The 20,974-nt window shown below is 33.2% G+C and overlaps 4 protein-coding genes across 4 annotated transcripts in view; 1 reads left to right on the top strand and 3 right to left on the bottom strand.

The window, feature by feature from the left end:
- The window catches only part of LOC145325001 (b(0,+)-type amino acid transporter 1-like), a 355,348-nt gene that overhangs the window by 298,392 nt on the left and 35,982 nt on the right, over window positions 1-20,974 (top strand). The gene's annotated exons all lie outside the window — the stretch shown is intronic.
- LOC145324172 (uncharacterized) lies at window positions 841-4,740 on the bottom strand. Its single transcript, XM_080166799.1, has 6 exons — window positions 4,619-4,740; window positions 3,974-4,100; window positions 3,340-3,441; window positions 2,707-2,802; window positions 1,923-1,979; window positions 841-1,717 (listed from the first exon to the last, which is right to left on the bottom strand). The coding sequence occupies exons 1-6, from the start codon at window positions 4,697-4,699 to the stop codon at window positions 1,368-1,370; spliced, it is 813 nt and encodes a 270-aa protein (XP_080022925.1). The 5' UTR covers window positions 4,700-4,740; the 3' UTR covers window positions 841-1,367.
- The window catches only part of LOC145324016 (uncharacterized), a 28,907-nt gene continuing 15,019 nt past the window's right edge, over window positions 7,087-20,974 (bottom strand). The window contains exons 3-6 of the mRNA XM_080166650.1: window positions 9,690-9,722; window positions 9,211-9,242; window positions 7,797-7,881; window positions 7,087-7,432 (exon numbers count right to left, since the gene is read on the bottom strand). Coding sequence (XP_080022776.1) covers window positions 7,087-7,432; window positions 7,797-7,881; window positions 9,211-9,242; window positions 9,690-9,722 — 496 coding nt within the window. The remainder of the gene's footprint in view (window positions 7,433-7,796; window positions 7,882-9,210; window positions 9,243-9,689; window positions 9,723-20,974) is intronic.
- Window positions 15,424-20,672, bottom strand: LOC145325002 (uncharacterized). Its single transcript, XM_080167782.1, has 8 exons — window positions 20,589-20,672; window positions 19,696-19,752; window positions 19,191-19,358; window positions 18,821-18,942; window positions 17,715-17,798; window positions 16,703-16,774; window positions 16,179-16,354; window positions 15,424-15,567 (listed from the first exon to the last, which is right to left on the bottom strand). The coding sequence occupies exons 3-7, from the start codon at window positions 19,353-19,355 to the stop codon at window positions 16,351-16,353; spliced, it is 447 nt and encodes a 148-aa protein (XP_080023908.1). The 5' UTR covers window positions 19,356-19,358; window positions 19,696-19,752; window positions 20,589-20,672; the 3' UTR covers window positions 15,424-15,567; window positions 16,179-16,350.

Raw genomic sequence — 20,974 nt, 5'->3', positions numbered from 1 at the left:
TAATTTTGTGTAATAAAACCTTGTTTTTTAAAATAACATTTATAACAGCATCTATATTTAGCAAAGCTTACTTATACAAAATTATTAGTAGATAAGGAGAGTCTGCAGGGGTCTGATTCTTCCACCAAGCTTCCCCGACTTCCCAAATCCTTACGGTTAAATGTCTAAGATGTTTTGTTATAGTGGTTATAATTGATATAAAGCCGCTTGGTCAGGCAGCTGCAGCCAATGTAAATGCAGCCGCGAGGTTGATGTTTAGGCTCCTGCAAGCCGCACAGCTGTAGGTGACTGTGCATGGCTACTGATTCCTGGAATAATCCATCTAACTCAAAATTATTTTAAAACAGAATAAAGATTTTTCTCGCATTCATTCGAATTTGGTGGATAGGAACCGGTTCTCATCCATACGAAAAAACTATGTCTAGCATCGTATTATATCCAGTTTTCTACGAATATAGAAATGTACAATCATAAGATTAAAACCAGTTTTTTTAGCCAGTGCCTCCGGCACCTTGGGGCTAAAAAAACTAGTTTTAATCTTATAATTGTACATTCTATATCCGCGGAAAGCCGTTTATAATACGATACGAGAAATAACTATTATTGATTAATTATTTATGATTCCATAATACCAGTGACAAAATTTTTGGCCATTCAAACAAAGGTTAACATTATCCTATTATAAATATAGCTGACTAAAAAAATAAAATAAAAATACCCTAACGTTCCAAAATCTTTACACTTTCAGACCAACTGTGGGTTGATTATTCATTAATTTTGGTAATGGCCATTCAGACGTTCTGTATTTATTAATTCTATAATTTAAAATGGAATGCCTAATAAGAGGACAATACAAAAACATTAATAATGCACAATAAATAAAAAAAAGTCAACAATAAAGAGGATAACAGGTTACATACATTAAACATTAAATTATGGATAATTTACTTCATAATAAATTAGAATAAATTAAATAAATAGGTTAAATACATACTAGTCAAAACAAAAGTTAAATTCAAATATGAAATTGAAAAAAAATATTTTGACTAGATATAAAGTAAAATATTTCAGTCAAATTGTAATAGCAAACAAATAAATATTGATCATAATAAGGTATACTTATAGGAACTTAATTTAAACAAATTAAATAAATAGATAGTGATATTATAAATAAGGCACATGGAATATTTTGGACTTAAAGGATGGCTTATGTGTAAAGGAAAGCTTAAATAATGGAAAAATGGCAAATTCAAGAAAAATATTTAGGGATTCAAAAATGCTGATTTAAGATTGAAATTTGTACTAGATCTGAAAGAAACAATTGTTAAGCAACATTTTTCTTATTTGTTATTGAAAAAGGAATAATTTCAAACATAACATGTTTCTTGAGAAATCATTGGTTCACTATAGGTTGTGTAAAAGTTGGCAGCTACCAGTTCTAAATCTAATTTATCAATCAAGAAGTCCAGATCAAAATCAACTCTTCTATCCCACTCACAAATCCGCGCGCCAAAATATCCTTCGCTGTTGTAGACCATACCCCGCTGCTGCCGCCAAACCGCCATCATTATAGTCTCATCTAAAATGGCGGCGTTATGCATGTCTGGAGAGCTGGCTGGAGGCTGGTACACTGCTATTTCCTGGCCGTTGAGGACCTTGCCTCCTTTTATGTTTACAACTAGCCACAACAGGGTTTTGGTGTTCGCGTTCAACAAAGCTAAAGAACATTTGGATTTTAGATATTTTATCTTTAATTGAAAGTAGAATGATTTACGTTTGTCTGTAAAAAAAATAAATCCATCCCTTAATTTAAATTTACTTCAAAAAAAAAGGGGGGAGAGTGTTATAACTCGATCGGCCCATTGAAGTTCATCCTTTTAATATAAATAAGAATATTTAATCATCTAAAATCCAAGCCAAACCTAAAGTATGATAGTCTGTTGAATTTGCTGGAAAGGTTATTCTTCTTGGTCTGCTTACTAGAATACAAATATAGGTTATCATTATTCCAATCTAAAGTAACAGGGTGTCCGTCTGTTTGTGTATCTGTAGCCAAGGATCTTGTCAAGGTTCAGAAAAATTTTAAAAATTATTTTTTCGAGGAGGGTAACTCCACCCTCATAAGAGAAATCACTATGAGATAAAAACTCGAAGTATTAATTTTGATTTTATTTCTATAATCCATCTCCTTGAAGTTCCTAGGGCCTCCAGGAACTTACTATAGCAAAGGAAAGAATAAACGAAAGAAGATGATTGAATTAATTTTTGTTATAGTTTGCCAAGTTTTAGCTCTATTATTTTAATGAGAGACACCCAGAGAAAGAATCTGTTAGTAAAGATGCTGTCTAAAATGGTGCAAAAAATGGGGACAAATTTCAAATTGATTTGACGGGGCTGTTTATTTACGTCACAAGTGAGGGGAAAGAAAAGGGAAGGAGGAAAGAAACCCCCTAGAAAAGAGATGGGGGTATGACGTCACACGCCAAAACAATTTGAAATTTGTCCCCATTTGTTGCACCATTTTAGACAGCATCGTTAGCAAATACACTAATATTCCATATTTACGTTTTCCTATTCCTTGGTTTACAAACTTCTATTAAATCTTGATTGTCCAATAGTTTATTCTTCAAAGGGGTAATTTAATTTATTATCATAAGGGATGTAAATCAATCTGAGTATCCCTTATATTCTTATTAAATTGGTTACCTGTCATATAAGGATCCATTTCTGTACCCAAATGAACACAACCATGAAATCCATAGTTTATATTCACCAGGGCTTCAGGTACTTGAGTAAGTATATCTAAAGGATAATGTTGTTGAAATTTCAATGTGAACGCCCAGAAACTGTTTTAGGTCAGTTCAATATTGTTATATCAAATTATTTTATAATTTGATCCTTGTATTTCAATCTATTTTTCCCCCTTTTCAAAAATTATAAGATTTAACCCCAAAGTTTCAGAGAGAGAGAGAGTACAATGGGCTGTTTATTACACTAGTCCCCAAAGTTTTAAAATAACGTATTCTTATTCGTTGGCTTAACAACTTTGGAGACTTTAAGTTAAGTTAATTAAGTTAAGTGTTCGAATGTTTCAACCACTTTTTAAAATAAATTTAATGGCCATTGTCTTATCTCTTTAGATCCTTGCCAAAGTGTATTAACAACATCACTATTGTAGAACTTTTAATACTTTTATAGATAACTTTTAAAGATATTTTAATATAAAATCACGCAACCTTTACTCTATTATGTATAAAATTACTATATTCTTTACCCCCAACCATTCTATAGTAATAAATTTTAAACAATAAACTAAATCATAAATAGAATAATTTAAACCTGGATAAATATTAGCATCTTCAAGTGCCTGTTGAATCTCTTTCATAGCTTCTTCTTCAGATATTTCTCTCTTATCTACTTGGAATCTTGGAGCAAATGGTCCTAAAATAAAATGTAAAAGAAAAAATCTTCAAAACAAAAGTTGAATAAATCTACGAAAGTAGGCCAATATTTGTGAAAGTTTATATAAAATACAATAAAATATCTATTTTTATTTGCTTTAGATTCTTTTAAAATTCTTTTAAAGAAATCAATAATAATTCAACGTTACTTGCAATTTAAATTAATAGTTGAAGATTTTGAACACTACATAATTAGAATCAACCAATCAAAATTGAACCAAATCCAAGAAATATGATAAATTTGTTGCAAAACATTGGGTACCAGTGTAATTTACACCATTAGGCTGTTTATTTTTATAACTAGTCCCCAAAGTTTTTAATAACATTTCCTAGTTCGTTGGCTCAAGATTATTGGGCACTGTTTTGGAATTTTAATTGGTTGGTTTAATTGAGTTAAGTGTTTCAACCACTAATTGTGATCTACAGAAGGGTTAATTTTATGTATCATCATTTGGAATGTACATCAATTTATCGAGAGTGTCTTATCCTTTTAGATCCTTGATAAATGATACCTGGAGTTTCATTTTGATCTGGAGTAATATATTCCGGAGGATGCATTCCGTCAGGTATATACATCTGGTCCATATCCACTACTCCGTGCAGGTTGCTGTGGGACTCCAAGTCTCGCATCAATACATTCTGAAACATAAACAATCGATCACAAAACATTGTACAGATTCTTTAGAAATAATAAGGAAAGCTTGCCAAAGATTTAAAAATGTAATTTCAAATAAAGATTCTTTAGCATAAATTGGACTACAATCTGAAACATAAACAAAACATTATCATAATTTTTAGTAGCAGAACTTCTCTAAAAGATTTTTTGTCTGTATGTCTTTCTCCTCCAATCTCAAAGTTGGCCTGTATATTTTGATTATGTTTTATAGTTTTCTACATTTATTAAATACTTTTATTGGAAATAAATAATTGACGCTATTCATAAATATTAAGGGATAAGACAATGGACGACAAATTTTTGTAAATCCTCAATGATAATAAACAAAATTAAAACTCCAGATTACTGGGTGGAACGTGATAAATAAATGAGAGAACGTGTTAATAAAAGTTTGAGAACCATTGTACTATACAGTCCAATAGCCCCTTACAAACAGCGTCTAATATAGTGTTTATATTTTTAAACGTAATTTAGATCTAACCTGTAAAGCCTGTTTCCTACGTTGCATGAGATATTCTTCATTTGAAACATGACCAGCCAATACTTTTTTATCTTTTACCATTAATCATTACATTTCATTTTTTTATTTCAAATGACTAAGTTTTTCGTTCAGGTATTAGCACTTTCAGCTACAGTTACCTGTCCCATTTTAAGACTATCCCCATAAGAAACGTGCTAAAGGTGGTGTCAATGTGGTATCCGCCTAGGGTAAATGGCAGACACCAGAGTTCGGATAAAGACTACGGCAGTGTGAACAGACGTGGACACCTATACTATAGAGAAGCTACGCTTCTCTAGCAATCACTAAATAATAAACATAGTCTATTCAGTTGTTTCTTTATTGCAGGTCTAAGGATAACTAAACTTGTACAACATAATATAAATACATATGGATTAGGAATAAAGATAGTTAAAGATAAATCATACAGTAAAACATAGATAGTTGCAATGGTTAGGTAGATGGCTATCCCTGTCTGGGGCAGGCAGGATAGCCCATGGAGCAGCACAATAGGTAGATAAGCATAGAGGGGTTGAGTGGTAGGTCTGGGTACTAAAGAGGGAAGGTTTGATGATTACTTGTGACAACAACAGTCTGTGTGGGGGTGATTCTATCAGGTGAGGGCAGGCTTAGATCCTTTATCCTCAGGGTTGAGGTTGTGCTGATAACTTGGTGGTTGAAGGGGAAGGTTCCGGTGCTTAAGATGGGAGAAGGAGGGGTAACACCCCTCCCTCCATTTGCAGGACAACTGAGAGATGAAATCAGTACCGTTATCTGACATATTTTCAGGTGGCTTTACAATTGTAGAATAACAGGATTTAGCTGGGTGCGTAGCATCACTATAATGTCTTGGTTTCTGCATGGTCCAGAGTTGCCGCATACCACATCAACATTTAATGGTGCACTTTGCGAACTCCCCTAGCAGACCACCGTGGATGCTGCTGATCCCCAGCCACAATGGATTCTACCCTTTAACTCTAATCCACCATTAAAACAGAGAAAATGTGCAGTGACAGCAAAAGCAAAAACTGATAAAATCCAAAATTAGCAGTTGAAATAACTTTTTCATTAATTCCTAATTGAAGTCAGTCTAAAAAAGGTCTGTCGCCAATTGCTGGTTTTCATTAGATTAAAAATGACAAACTATACTTGCGTTTGTTATTGTATTTTCCTAGCCGCGCTACTTTGGTATGTATATTTTCCTTGTGTGTAAATATTTTATTCTTCAAGAATAAATTAAATATAATGATTATTGGTGCCTTGTTGATTCATTTTGTTCAGTTCATTCTCTTCTAACCCTTGCGATGATTTGTCTTTTTCTTATGGCAAAATTTTATCATTTGAATCATGACTTACTTACATAAAAATGTCATTATGATTTTAAAAGAAAAGAGACAAAATGAAAATAGAAATAAAATGCTGTCATTGATTGAATGAATTGAAAACAAAAAAATATATTTTATAAAAATAGAACTAAGAAATATTAAAAATTTGATAAAAAATATTCCTGGAACATAATGGTCTCTTTCTCCATAAACACCATTATAAATAGTATCATACTCTGGTATATGATGTTCATCTTTCATATTAGCTTTATTCTTCATAACTGGGTTGATAGAAACACCTACTGGGTGCTTTATTGTAGGTCGGCTAATCGAGGTTGGGGTGTAATGTTCTGTTGCTTTTGTTGATGGGTGTGTTTTCTATTTAATAAATACTATCATTTTTTTATTATCAAATCTTTTGAGCCAAGGCATTAACACTTTGGCCCCTTAACATGCACAACTTATTACTGTGCAAAGACTTTCAAACAAAAATCGTGCAATCAAAGGGTTGGTTGTCTGTCGGTTATTAACTGAACCTTTCCACCACAATTTAAAGTTGTGAACCAAAAGCAATACCTAAACCACAAGAGTTAATTAGATATATGTCTAGTTACCTCCCTATTGCAAGCCAGCATTTTGCAAATACGTCACTTACAGACGGACGCACTTTTAGAATTTAAGTGAATAATAACCTTTGCCCCTAGAGATTTTATCAAACAAATTTTTCGTATTTTAGATTTTAAAAAAATTTTAATTTTTTTTGGGGGGGGGGTTTAGTCGACCCCACTTTTTTTATTTTAGTTTTAAAAAGAAAAAAAGGAGAACCCGATCGGTTCAGCGGTTAGCGAGATCCTTCGCTACAAACAAACAGATAGACATACAGACATCGTTCTACTTTGTATTATAGATAATCGGCGGTATCCATATCATAGTTGTACTCAAAGGGGGTAAGAAGGAAAAAAAACCACCCCACGGCTTAAATCTAAAAATAAAATAGCCAAAAACTATTCCGACTCTTTTTAAAAGCATCCCGACAAATAAGAACTCAATTAATTGAATTCTTAAGATTTAGACAACAACAAAAACACCTTACTACTTTATATAATAGGATTACACTTAAAGTATTTATTCCTGTGTTATTTGTGAATCAAAATATCCTAGTGACATGTCATCCATCTGATAACCTCCAGGTGTTGTCCTATGTACATTCGACACTGCTGGCTGCCTTGGAGAGGCTGTAAACGGTGACTGAATTGAGTTTACAGCTGGATTATAATTAGCGGTCACAGCCGGCTGGCTGGGGGCTGCTGGGGTTGGCTGGAAATGAGTTGGCTGATATGGAGCTGGTGTTGATGTTGAAAATTCGCGAATTTTCTGTGAATGAAATTGTATCGGATTTCTTGTGTTGTAGTCTGTGTAGATTTGGCTGGCATAGTTGGGTGTTATGTTTTCTATGCTTGACGGCTGCGCACTTTTGCAAGTGATTATTTTATGAGAAAAATAAATTTTCTAATATATAATTTTATAAAAATGTTGGAAATAATTCACATTAAAAAAACAAGAGCAGACACTAGCGGTTGCACCTCTTGCATTTGGACACCCTGCATTCGAAGGGGAATCGGGGAATGCAGAAATTAGCCTGAAACCTACAAATGACTAATGGAAAATAGGTAGAGCTTTTCTAAAAATTAAGAACTCAAACAGTGCAGTGGCTAACGAGATTTCAACAAACAAACATTTATGGGCTATCGGACGTACTTACAATTTACATGCCATAATTTTAGAGTAGTTGCGCTTATATAAAAAAAACTGTTTATCTTTGGCATAAAACAAACCTTGTGAAATAATTTTGAATAGGTGCATAGAGGTTGTAATTTTGTGCTGGAGCAAAGGATCTAATAATAGTCATAGACCCACCTGAGCAATTCATATATGGTTCTTATTTATCAAGTATACAGGGATGGGTCAATAAAAATCAATTAATTTTCCATCTAATATTTACTTTGTTAACAACTAAATAAGGTTAGAAAGTAAGGGTTGTAGACAAAGAAGATCTTCTTTGGTTGTAGATTAATTTAACTGTCATTGTCCTTTACCCCCTGGTTGTTTTTATACACACGTGATGACATTTGACTTCAAACTTTTTATTAGCAAAGCAAATATAAAATTCTTCTCACTCTTCACAATGATTTGTGACGGGTTCAATTAAAAGCCTTTTTTTCTTTTTCTTTTTTAAATCTTAAGGGATATTACCATGAATAATATATTTATGTTCATAAAAATAATTAACCCTTAAATTACCAATATGAAACCAACCAATCACATTTTAATAAAAAGAACCCAAAGTTTCATTTTAAGAAATAAGATAACATGATTATTATAAAACTTTGGGTACCTGTGTAATTTACAGTCCAAAGTCCATTTCCTTCCCTATTTTTTCTACCTATAAAATTTAAACTTTTAAAAACGTGTCGATAATCTGCTTTTGTTTTGATATATTGTGCATGGTAATATACTTAGGTATGTTACTAGTGAATGTATCATCCTTGTTGATTCCATATGATGACATTTGACTTATATTTTATTTTGTTTATAAAGTTCATGTAAAGAAATAGGTTTAAAGCATGCAAGCAAAGTAATTACATTGTTTTATATAAGCAGATAATTAACAATACTAGGAACAATTTTTAAAAGCGAAGCTTTTCTATAATTAGGTTAGTCCGTACGTCCGTAACAGTTATCTCTTATCGTTAATTTCGACATTTAGAAATGTCCTATCGATTTCAAACTTTGCATGATGATTCCTATAACAATTAGGTACAATTCAAGAAGCCTAGGAACTCTATATTCTGTAAACGTTTTTAGAATATCTGTATGTCTATTTAAAAAAGGTCGATTTTAATCTTTTTGACAACAATTTTTTATGTGGTATAGTTATCCTATTTATATGATTTTTGGAATACTGATTCCAATTACAAAGTACACTGTTAAAAGCAAAGCATCTGTTTAATAATGTCCTAAAAATGTAAGTATGTTCTTAAACAGTATCCTATTTTAAGCAGTTTTGTAACAAGTTTACTTACAATTTTGTTTAAACTTTTACATTCATATTTTGCTTATTCAGTTCCGAGACTCCCAGATTTTAATGTTGGTTTGTCATATCGTATCAGAGCTTCGCTTTTATGGATGTTGTCATCCTTGTTTTTCTAAATAAGATAAAAAGAACCATATATTGTAAATAAATTCCTGGTAGCTGATGGGAAATATGAGATATTTGTCCACTAAGCATTAAAAAGGAAAAATCATTCTAAAAATTAGGGATGTGCAAATAATTAAGGTTAGCGGCGGGGGTTAGATATTAAACCCCCCCCCCCATAAACAATCCTAGAGTTCTAAAATTACATAGATTTGATTTTTGATAATCTGTATAAATGGATATAAAATAAAGGGGAATTTTTGTCGTCAATTTAGGTTGTTAATATAGTCCTCAATAAATGGTCAACACTTTCGTCCATGTTTAGGGGAGGGAAGGGATCAAAGTAAAACCTTAGTGGGATTAGACAGCTGGGGGGAATAATTTAATCAGGGTATACTAGGATCTCTTACAATATCCACGTAGTCTATATCCATTTCTGTATAAAAACCTTGGGCAAAAACTTATGGTTAAAAAAATGTAAAAAAGTTTTTTTCTTTTCTTATTTTTATTACTTAAATAGATTTTTCATTGCCTTGATCCAGCTAATTTGTTGAATACAATCATCCTGAAATAAAAAAGGGAATGTGTAAAAATCAAATGCGTTCATCAAATTCTAAATGTTTATTTTCTATTTACAATTAAATTGTCAAATAATAAGAGTAATAACCAGAGGGAGATAGGTGCTTTCTCTGAAATTGCCTAGCGAGTTTCTTTATTTTTAGTCTGCTTGAACTCTGATCCTACGGCGCTACCCTCACCCTGTACATAATACAACCGAAACTCACTAAATAGCCTAATCACCGAATATCCCCCCTTTCCCAATTGAAAGTGGTAATAAAAAAAAATCAGGGCTCGGCAGCCGGTCATTTTCGGTCGGATGAATATAATATCGATCAATTGCTAATTGCTGAAAACCAACAAAACAACAGTAATTGTTGTAAAGTCGAACACATAACCCCCTCCCCTCCTCCTTTTTTTTTGTGTGATTTGGTTCTGCTTGCTTGGCATCTTTAGGGAAAGCACTTGATTTCCTTTTTTGTATAATAAGTCGAACGAATGGAAACTGAATACTACTGATACAATTGCTGAGCCCTAATTATAATAATCATTCAATGAAGAATGAATACGACTGTTACAACTGCTGAGCCCTGATTATGATAATCATTGAATGGTGACTGAATACCGCTGCTACAATTGCCGAACCATTATTAAAATAATCTTTGAATAGAGACTGAATACTACTGCTACAATTGCTGAGCCCTTATTATAACAATCATTGATTGGAGACTAAGGCTATAGATGCTGTGCCCTGATTATAAAAGTCATCGAATGGAGACTAAATACGTCTGCTACAATTGCCGAACCCTTATAATAATAATGTTTGAATGGAGAACGAATACGACTACTACAATTGGTGAGCCCTGATTATAATTTAAAACAATCATTGAATGGAGACTAAATACTACTGCTATAATTATGATAATCATTGAATGGAGACTGGATAATACTGCTACACTTGCCGAGCCCAGATTACAATAACCATTGAATGGAGGATGAATACGACAGCTACAAATGCCGAGCTCTGTTTATAATAAAATCATTGAATGACCAAATGACGGAAACAAACAAGGGAAGAATTTTGTAGTTTTGGTTTGATTCAACCACCATTAACCTTCATGGTTCTAGGAGTTACATGCTCTCATCAAATTTAGCCAGGGAGGGAGGGGACATTCAGCTCTTTATTCCACTAGTCCCCAAAGTTTGATAATAGAGTTTACTTATTCGTTGGCTCTAAAACTGTGGCTATTTTTATTAAATTTTGATGGGATGGTTCATTAAGATGTTCAAACTTATCAACCAATATCACAATCTACAGAATCTACAGAATTGATGATTATTAATGGGGGATGTACAATGTACATCAATTTATCGTCAATTGTCTTATCCCTGAATATCCCTGGGTCTCATCAAGTTTAGATTTTAATTTATTGTAGCTTAGAAATTATTAAATTATTTTTGTCGTTATCTAGTACGTCTACCATAACGTCTACTTATTCTTTGTGCATTCAAAAAATAAGTTCGTCTGTCTGTTCGTAAATTTTTTTTCTTGTGTGTTAACGGATTAACAAGGTAAAATATGTTCAAAAGTAGGTTTTCATTTCAAACAAAATATAGATTTTCTACACTTTTTTATAGAGAGGTCATTAATCCTATTTATTGTCTGTTGCGAAGGATCATGCTAACTGCTGATCAGATATTGGTCTCTTTCTCAGTTAAGCCACTTAAAGGTCCAGGGAAGGTTAACAGCTTTTTTGGGGAGGGTACATCATTTTTATTATTTATCATACTTGTAGATGATAAGCTGTTTTATCTAAAAAGTCTCCAGAGTGGTTTAATGCTATATTATGGTTATTTACGAATCCCATAGACTATGTGCAAAGCCGCTGGTTTTACTAAATAATCGAGTTCGTATAAGAAGAATAATTAGCAATAGTAAAATATATTGCATCTTGAAAAGCGAAGCTTTTCTATTTTTAGCATCTACATATACGTGCTGCGTACATTTGTTAAGAATTAAACACTAATATTCTGTTTATCTAGTTCTAACACTCTTCAAGTGTTAAAGTTCGTTTGTCCTACTGTCTGATTTTTGTACTTTTCTATAATGGATGTTGTTATCCTTGTTTAAAAAGCATTTTGTTTTAAAAAAATAAGTGTATTTTAAATACAAAACTTGATTACTAATTTTAGCCTTTTCATTACCTACTTATCTATTGACTTGTGTCATAATTTATAGAAAAACAAGGATAATTATGTCCAAAAGTAACGTAGTTACAACAAGTGAATACTAAGAAAAGAACGATAAACTGAATTTCAGTGGTGCAAATTCTGTTATCAAATTCAGTGAATGCAATTGTTAAACAATAAATCACAGCAATTATCTTTGATCAAATAGTAATTTTTACAAGAAGTTCTAGTGTTTGTGTGTGTATTTTGATTTGCATTGAGTAGTTTTCTTTGTGTTAGAAAGAAATGTGTTTCGGTCGTGGTTATATAAAAGCTGCGCTTCTATTGAAATATCAGTGATTACAATGTTTTGCATGTATTGAAACTGTCATTTCAGAAGTCCAGCTAATATACTATACTATTTAAATCTGTAATGTCCGTTTGTCTTTCTGTATGAGCAAGTTAAGAAACTACAATATACTGAACAAGCGGCTTCGCCCCTGGAGGCCTTTACGAGCATTTGATTAAAGCGGGATTTACATTTTGATTTTATAAAGAGAAACCATAAAACAGTTTTACAGAGGCGATTTTTTTGGGATGGAGAAAATTCCCCCTCCCTCTAAAAAAAAATAGTTTTAACCTTCCCAGAACATATGAGAAGCTTCACTGTAAAGGATCCAGCGGTTAGCGAGATATTACTGTACAAGAATCCTGATACTTTTATATAAGGATTATATTTCAACTTGTTGATATTATTTGGCTTTATATGGCCACAATTTACCCATGCAGGGATCTTAAGGGATGATACAATGGACGATACATTGATGTACATCCCTAATGATGACAAACAATCTTACCAATTCTGTATATAAAAAATATTGGTTGAAAAGTTTAAGACCAACAAATTACAATTCAATAAAAGTACCCCAAGTCTCTATAAAAGTTTATGAACCAGTGTAATTTACAGTCCAATGTCCCCGCCCTCCTTGTCTTGTGTGTGTGTGTGTATGACTATGGTATGAAATGACCAACAATATTATAATTACCTATTTGAAATTTTAGATCATACTTATAGATATAACGGTCCATACTTCTTTTGCCTTTCATAGATTTAGAATTAGATAGATATGTAATTATTACAAATATAAATCATTCATAGAAGTATGTATGTACGCTTCGTACTAAAGAAATAAGATGTTTAAATGTCTGTTTTAGATTTTATCATATTCCTTTCTAAAGGTCTATGATTTTGTGGAGATATTAAATTGGACTTCATAGATTTTAGGCTATTTTTAAAAAGCATCCAGTGAAATAGTTAACTCCAAAGTGTGGAAAGTTAAACTAAAACCCTCTGAGAATCTAGGGTTGCTGCCGCTATTAGTTAAATATCTTAATTCTTAGTTTAGGATTAAATTTTTGCTTTCAAATAAATGTAAAATGTCCAAGCTGTGTGTTTAAGTTTATATTTGTGTGTTAATTTGACAAATCATCAGTACAAACATAAAAACAAGGATGACAACATCCATAAAAGCTAAGCACTGAAACGGAAGGACAAACGGACATTAACACTTATACAGTGTCAGAATTGAATAATCAGAATATAAATGTATAAGAGTCGAAGCAAAATTGTAAGTAAATATGTTAAAAACTGTTTGATACAGGAAAAAGTTTATGGACACACTAACATTTTTAGGACAGGATTATAGAGTTGCTTCGCTTATAACCTTATACTTTGTTGTCCCTAGAATCAAAATACCAAAAATCAGATCAATCGGATGATTAGATGACATATAAATTTGTTGTTAAAAAAAATCAACATGTTTAAAATGGACGCACGGACAATCTTGTAATGATTATAGAATTGCTATGCTTTCTAAATCGTACCTAACTACTAAAGGAATCACCATTTAAAATTTGAAATCGATAGGACAATTCTAACATGCCTAAATTAACGAAAAAAGCTATCTGTTACGGATGGACGGACTGACCCTAATTATATAAAAGCTTCGCTCATAAAAAAACAAGATGTCCAAATGTCCAAAACGTCCAACAAATTTTTATATAAATCAAAAAGGATAGTACACATGCAATTAGTATTTCAAAAGTTAAGACCGTTTAACCAATTTTAAAAAAAATATGTTATAGTAAATGTTTGTATTAAGGCTCAAAAATAACCAATGACAGACGTCGTAAAATGAACATTAACAAGGATGACAACATCCATAAAAGCGAAGCACTGAAACGGTAGGACAAACGGACATTAACACTTATATATTGTCAGAACTAAATAATCAGAATATAAATATATAAGAGTCGAAGCAAAATTCTAAGTAAATTTGTTTTAAAAAATGCTTTATACAGGATAATGTTTATGGACATACCTACATTTTAAGGACTTTATTATAGAGTTGCTTCGCTTATAACATTATACTTTGTTCTCCCAGGAATCAATATACCAAAAATCAGATCAATCGGATGATTTGATCAAATAAAAATTTGTTGTTAAAAAAGTAAAAAAATCAACATGTTTAAAACGGACGTACGGACATTTTGGTAATGATTATAGAGTTGCTACGCTTTCTAAATCGTACCTAACTATTAAAGGAATCACCATGCAAAATTTGAAATCGATAGGACAATCCTAACATGCCTAAATTAACGAAAAAAGCTATCCGTTACGGACGTACGGACGGACGGACGTACGGACGTACGGACGTACGGACGTACGGACGGACGGACGGACCGACCCTAATTATAGAAAAGCTTCGCTTTTAACAATCATAATAAACATATTAACATACAATGTTTTAACCCATTCTATAATAAATTATTGATTAATAATTTTAAAGCAGAAACACGACCTGAATGATTCTTTTTTTTTAAATTAAAAGACCTTAGATTTCAAATTTCTAATAGACAGTCCTATTTTTATCAAATATTTTCTTGTTTTCTTTCACAAAAGTAAATGTCAACTAAAAGTATTTCATTGTCAAGTTTAATTGATTCATTAAAAGTTGCCAAGAAAATGGCCAAGACGAACCCAGGATCGAATTAATACCATAAAAAAACCTAGTTTTTACCACTTTTATGGTAAAATTTTACCAGCCTATACGATTTAAAAGGTGGTAAAATTTTACCGTAATCGTGGTAAAAACACTTTTGGTGGTACTTTCTCACGCTTTTTACCAGCGATTTTTACCACAATTATTGGTAAAATTTTACCAGATTTCCGGTAAAATATTACCATTTTAGGACGCAAATTTATACCAGATTTTGACCAATTTTTACCACTTTTTTGGTAAAATTTACCGCAAATTTCTGGTAGATTTTACCGAAAAAGTGGTAAAACTGTTCAACACCTGGTAATATTTTTGCCCTAAACTGGTAAAATTTTACCAGAAATAGGGTAAATATGGTAAAAATTTACCAATAATTGTGGTAAAAACGGGTGGTAAAAATCACGAGAAAGTGGTAAAAAACGACCTTAATTATAGAAAAACCTCGCTTGTACACAAAACGCAAAAATAAAAAAAAAATTGTTTTCATTATTATCTTTATTGATTGAAACAACACTTAAACATATTTTTCTTGATTCTACTGCTCTGGCCGCGAAAACTGTTGCGCAACCTCCTGGATTTGCTGGGCACCGGCCCCATTCGACCTCGGTATCACTGATATTCAACCTGGAATAAAATTGCTCATTAGTTAATTAGATAATTACAGGGATATAAAGGGATAAGACAATGGCTGATAAATTGATGTTCATCTCTAATGATGATACACATCGTTACCCCTTCTGTAGATTACAATAAGTGATTGAAATGTTAGGACACTCAACTTAATGAACCAACCAATAAAAAATCAATAAAAGTACCCAAGGTTGTTAGGCCAAAGAATAAGAAAATGTTATTTGAAAACTTTGGGGGCTAGTGTAATTTACAGCCCAATGTCCCATCCCTCCCTACTAAATATCTAATCTATAATACAAAGTAGAACGATGTCTGTCCGTCCGTCTGTCCGTCCGTCCGTCCGTCCGTCCGTCCGTCCGTCCGTCCCAAAGATAAAGCCTATACTCGCTGTTTACGCAAATGTGTCAGAACTTCCCCCCCCCCTTACTCTCACACCTAAATTTTTTCTTTTGAAAGCAAAAATAAAAGTGTGTAGGTTCGACTCCCCCTCTCCCCCCTCATTCATTTCCTACAGGCATCTTGACACGTGGCAAAAAAATCAGCAAACTTATCTAACTAAACATCTTTGAAAACGCAGAACGAGAAAAAATAAAGGGAAAGCTTACCTGGAAAACATAAGCAGTAACAACATCCCTGGCTAACAAGAACATGCTGTGTCCATACTACTCGGCATCATAACAGGGAACCCGATCTTGTCTGCCTCCGCCTTCAAGGTGTCCAGGCTCTGGTCCTCTCCGTGGTAACCGTGGATTACAGGTACGTTAGCGGCTTCCATGATCATCTAAAAAACAGGTTAAATATTAGAAAAATTGTAACGACAGACTTCTTTTAAATACACAGTTGCTTTTCCTAGAGCCTACTTGTGTTTCGTCTTAAAAGAGGATGGTTGGAGGGTTTTTACCAATGAAAATATTCGAGGTCATTTTTCCAAGAAGCGGTGTCATACCCCCCCCCCCCCCCGCCAAAAAAACAGCATAAACATTCCCTGAAAATTATGGAAGACCAGAAGATTGAGATCGTACAGGACAAATGAACAGACATCCTGTTACTCCGGTATAGTATAGAGTGTTATTTTTTTCTACTTGAAATCAACCAAAATAAGTTCCTGAGTAGCTACTCTATCATTTACCTTAGATGTAGACTTGATACCCATATCTCTAATGGCAGTGGACGGTGGACCAACAAATATAACTCCTTTCTCCTGATAAAAAAAAAAAATTAAATTAAAAGGTAGGTATCATTCTTATTAATATAATATTACATTCTTGAAATTAACCAGAAAAAAACGTAAGCAGTACAGTGGCGTGCACAGGGTTTTTACGGGAAGGGATGTAATCTTAGAGGTTTTTAAAAAACGGGGGGGGGGGGAATCTACATAATTTTAATTTTAAGGGGTGTGTTGTCAACCCCATTCCTCACACTAATGACCGTGGACAAGATAATGAACGAAATATACATATATAAATCCCCAAATATATTGAACAAAACAACACCTTAGATTAGTTCAGACACTGCTAGTTTGAATGAACCAATCAAGATTTAAAGTTGTGAGCTAACGTGTTTATAAAACTTTGGGTACCAGTATAACTTCCAGTCTAATATCCACTCCCTCCCTGCAGTCAAATGGAAAATATTACCTGTCCAGGGATATAAAATACACGTGGATATTATTAATGACATATCATGGAAATTTGTTGTCATGAATTTAGGTTCCTAACATGGACTTCATATATTGGTCAGATCGTTTACCCAGAAGGAGGTAAGGGGGTGTTGTAAGGGAGGAATAAGGGTGTATCTTTATTTTAGCCCGCTGTGAGTACCGCTTTATTAGAGTACATGAAAAACTGGTGTAACATCCAGGTAATAATATATCCATTTACCCAAGAATCTTAAGGGATAAGACAATGGTCGACAAATTGATGTACTGTACATGTACAACCCCATTGATGATACACAAAATTACCCCTTACATAGATTACCTTTTGTGGTTGATACGTTTGGACACTCAACTTAATGTACCAACCAATCAGGGATCACTTAATCCCCAAAGTTGTTAAGCCAACGAATAAGAATACGTTATTATAAAAGTTTGGGGACACGTGTAGTTAACAGCCCATTGTCCCCTCCCTCCCTGCATTTACCTGGCAAAGATTAGCAAACTCGACATTCTCGGAGAGAAATCCATAGCCAGGATGTACAGCATCGGAGCCGGTTTCCGCCGCAACCTAAGATAATACAGTGTATGGTCAATAGTAACTAAGCCCCTAGAGGCCTCTAGGGGCACTTGAGTTAGTGGTGAGTTGAAATAGATCCCAACATTTTTTTATTTTAGTTTCAATAGAAAAAGTAAAAAAAATCCATCTTAAGGCTTAAATATGATCAGAAAATAGAATAAAACCAACTCAGGACCTATGTGATGCCTACCTAAAATAGAGAACCCAATCGGATCAGTAGTTATTTAGAAAAAAAGTCTTACTGCTTTATATAATAGGATGATGCATATAAGAGTTATTTTAAATCTTAATAGGTAGATTCTTCCAAGTTTCAATTTAAATTATCAATCACACCATTAAGCAAAAAACAACACCCATTTTTTTTGCAATGTGAAAGGTGTGGGGAGGGGGGGGGGGGCTGGGAAAGAGCCGACCCACTACCTTGAATTTTAATTTTTCAAAGTTTTTAAAAAATAAAATTTTTGGGGTAATTTTTCTTAGGCCTATAAAAAAATCCATGTATAAATTAAAACCTTTCCGAGACATACAATAAGCTTCAATGTAGAGGAGAGACGTGTACGTACGCTAGATATTTCGCTACAAACGAAGACAAACAAACATCCTGTTACTTTTATTTAAGGATTATTTTAATCAATCAATTCTTGTAATGTCCATCTAAAACTAATACCTAACAGTATAATGTCAGAGATATAAAGGGATAAGAAAATCTTTAATAAAGCAATAAAAGAGATGGTAGGCATTTAAAGTTAGCAAATTTGGAAATTACACTAATATATTTTGTTTATATACTAAATTGTTTAAAGTAAAAAGGTTCTTTGTCTTTAGCTTAAGATTTCGATAACTACTAAACCGATTGAGTTCTCCTTTATAGGTAGGAAAGCTTCTCATATGACACGGAATGGTTTTAGACTATATTTCTGTCCCCTATCTATCCTTTTTAATACAGAGCCCCTAAATGCTAGGGCCGCAGCCGCTAGCAATATCTAAACTAATCTTAAAATTTAAAATTTTACCTTGGTGGAGGGGATCTACCACCCCCTCTGCCACCACGTCCTCTGAAACCACCCCTGTCCCCTCCACGGTCTCTGCCTCTAAAGCCACCCTTATCACCTCCCCTTCCTCTAGAGCCACCTCTGTTATTTTTAAATGTTTTCATTTTGAAAAAAAAAAATTCGATGATTTTTAGTAAGTATTTTGGAAGATTAATTTTAAATTTTTTTATCTTAGGTACTGCTGTTTTATTAGCGCAGCAACTTTATAACAAAACTGTACGTCAGTCCATGGCGAAATTACAAAAAATGCATTGCTTTTAAACGTTACATTTAATAAATAGGCCTACCTAAAGATTTTCTAACTTTTACTTTTTAAAACAAAAACTTTCCTAGAGTAATGTGGGGGGCTGCGTCTTTCATACCTATCCCCGCCCCCACCCCGGCCTCTACCTCTGTAAGAACTGCGCCCCCTATCACCTCCGCCTCCACGTCCCCTGCCTCGTCCCCGGGATATTTCCACTCTCAGCCGTTCACCGGCATATAATGTACCGTTCATTTCCTTAAAAAATAAAGTGAAGTAAAAATAACTTCAAGACCTGAAGTTTGTTTAATAACAATAAGGTAAAAATAAATCAAAACAATTCCCTATAACTTAAAAATACCTCCTACCCTTGTGGAATATTCTAAACCCTTCTTGATCTCCCTAAACCTAACTAAAAGCAGTAGTGAAAGTTTCAAACAAAAAATTCAAGTAATGAAAAGGTGAAGGCAAGCCTTGACTTTTAAGGGGGTGGCAACACCCAGCCATTTTGTTGTAAAGAAACCAAAATATTGTTTGTATTATTATACAGATCTACAAAGATAAATATAAGCTGCGAAACTTTTCTGTAACTTACTTCTTCAACTGCCCCCTATGTTTCAAATGCTGATCTGAGGTCTTGTTTCTTTACAATCTAAATAAAAGAATTTGTTATAATCAAAAACTATAGGTATGAAACTAAAAAAATACGACAAAAGTAGAAACCTTATACTTTTTAGCTAGACCAAAATAATCAGTAGGTAACAAGTTTGAAATAGATAGGACAATTCCTACATGCTTGAATTAATGATAATAGCTATGAGTTTCGTCCATACAGACCGGCCATCCAACACTAATTATAGAAAAGCTTCGCGTTTACAAAAAACATAATTCCCTTCCACAAAATAACAATGATAACGTTTATGAGAGTAAAGCTCTCAAATAAGACAGTGGGACAAACGGAATTTTGTTGGTAAAACTTCAAGGATTTTAAGGGATAAGGCAATCCCCGATAAATTGATCCACATCATTAATGATTATTAACAAAATTACATCTTTATAATTATAATTTTTTTTTCAATTTTTTTCAATTTTGTACCCCCCCCCCCCCCCCCCCCCCCCCCCCCCCGACTACCGACGAACAAGTATTTTAGGTTAGGTTAGGTTTTAGGCTAGGGAGCCGAGCGCTGCGGCTAGGCAGGCAAGGATAATACCACCTACTCTAATGAATGTAGAATATACGTGGATATTACGACAGGGGGAAAAAATTGTCGTTATTTTAGCTTGCTAACATGAAATTCGTTTATTGGTCAGTTTGTTCAACCAGTAGTAGGGTAAGGATTGGGTTTAAAGAAGGGGGGTATCTTTATTTTAGCCAGCTGTGAGCATCTCCTTATCAGAGTAAATGAAAATGTGGTACAACATCCCAGTAATAATATATCGATTATTTTTATAAACTTTAATGGAAAAAACATTAAAAAAATAATATACCTGTCTAGCTAACACTCTGGTAAGGGTTTCCATAGTCTTAAACCACTCCCGGATTAATTCTTCCCATAAAGTTAGTCCACTCAAAACCTAAAACAAACGAACTTATTTTGACAAGTAGAAAAGTTGGTGGAAAAATAATTCATCTAAATTAATGAAGCAAAAATTCGTCCCCAAACTTCATTTTTAATTCTTGATACAGATTTTAAAGGGTGGGGCTTAAAGGGTGTTAACTCCACTCAACCCGTAAAACCCCTTATTTGTTTCCCTTCAAAATTAAAAAAAAATATATTAGATTACCAACCTCAAACCTTTGAAATCCCTCATTTTATCCCTCTTAAAATTAAAAGCTTGACGTACAATCAACCATTGGTTGTCTTTAGGACGAT

The sequence above is a fragment of the Acartia tonsa genome, chromosome 7, assembly GCF_053477335.1.
Source record: "Acartia tonsa isolate MP-2025a chromosome 7, ASM5347733v1, whole genome shotgun sequence".
NCBI lineage: Eukaryota > Metazoa > Arthropoda > Copepoda > Calanoida > Acartiidae > Acartia > Acartia tonsa.
The sequence above is the reverse complement of the archived record's forward strand: the minus strand, read 5'-3'. Positions and strand labels throughout refer to the sequence as shown.

Coding starts and splice junctions, on each gene's coding strand:
- LOC145324172 (XM_080166799.1), bottom strand. CDS start 4,699: ATGGTAAAAGATAAAAAAGTATTGGCTGGTCATGTTTCAAATGAAGAA. Junction 4,101..4,618: donor GTAGGAAACAGGCTTTACAG/GTTAGATCTAAA, acceptor TTTATGTTTCAG/AATGTATTGATGCGAGACTT. Junction 2,803..3,339: donor AGATGCTAATATTTATCCAG/GTTTAAATTATT, acceptor ATTATCCTTTAG/ATATACTTACTCAAGTACCT.
- LOC145325002 (XM_080167782.1), bottom strand. CDS start 19,355: ATGAACGGTACATTATATGCCGGTGAACGGCTGAGAGTGGAAATATCC. Junction 18,943..19,190: donor GCAGCCCCCCACATTACTCT/AGGAAAGTTTTT, acceptor TTTAAAAATAAC/AGAGGTGGCTCTAGAGGAAG. Junction 16,775..17,714: donor AGTTTGCTAATCTTTGCCAG/GTAAATGCAGGG, acceptor TTTTTTTATCAG/GAGAAAGGAGTTATATTTGT.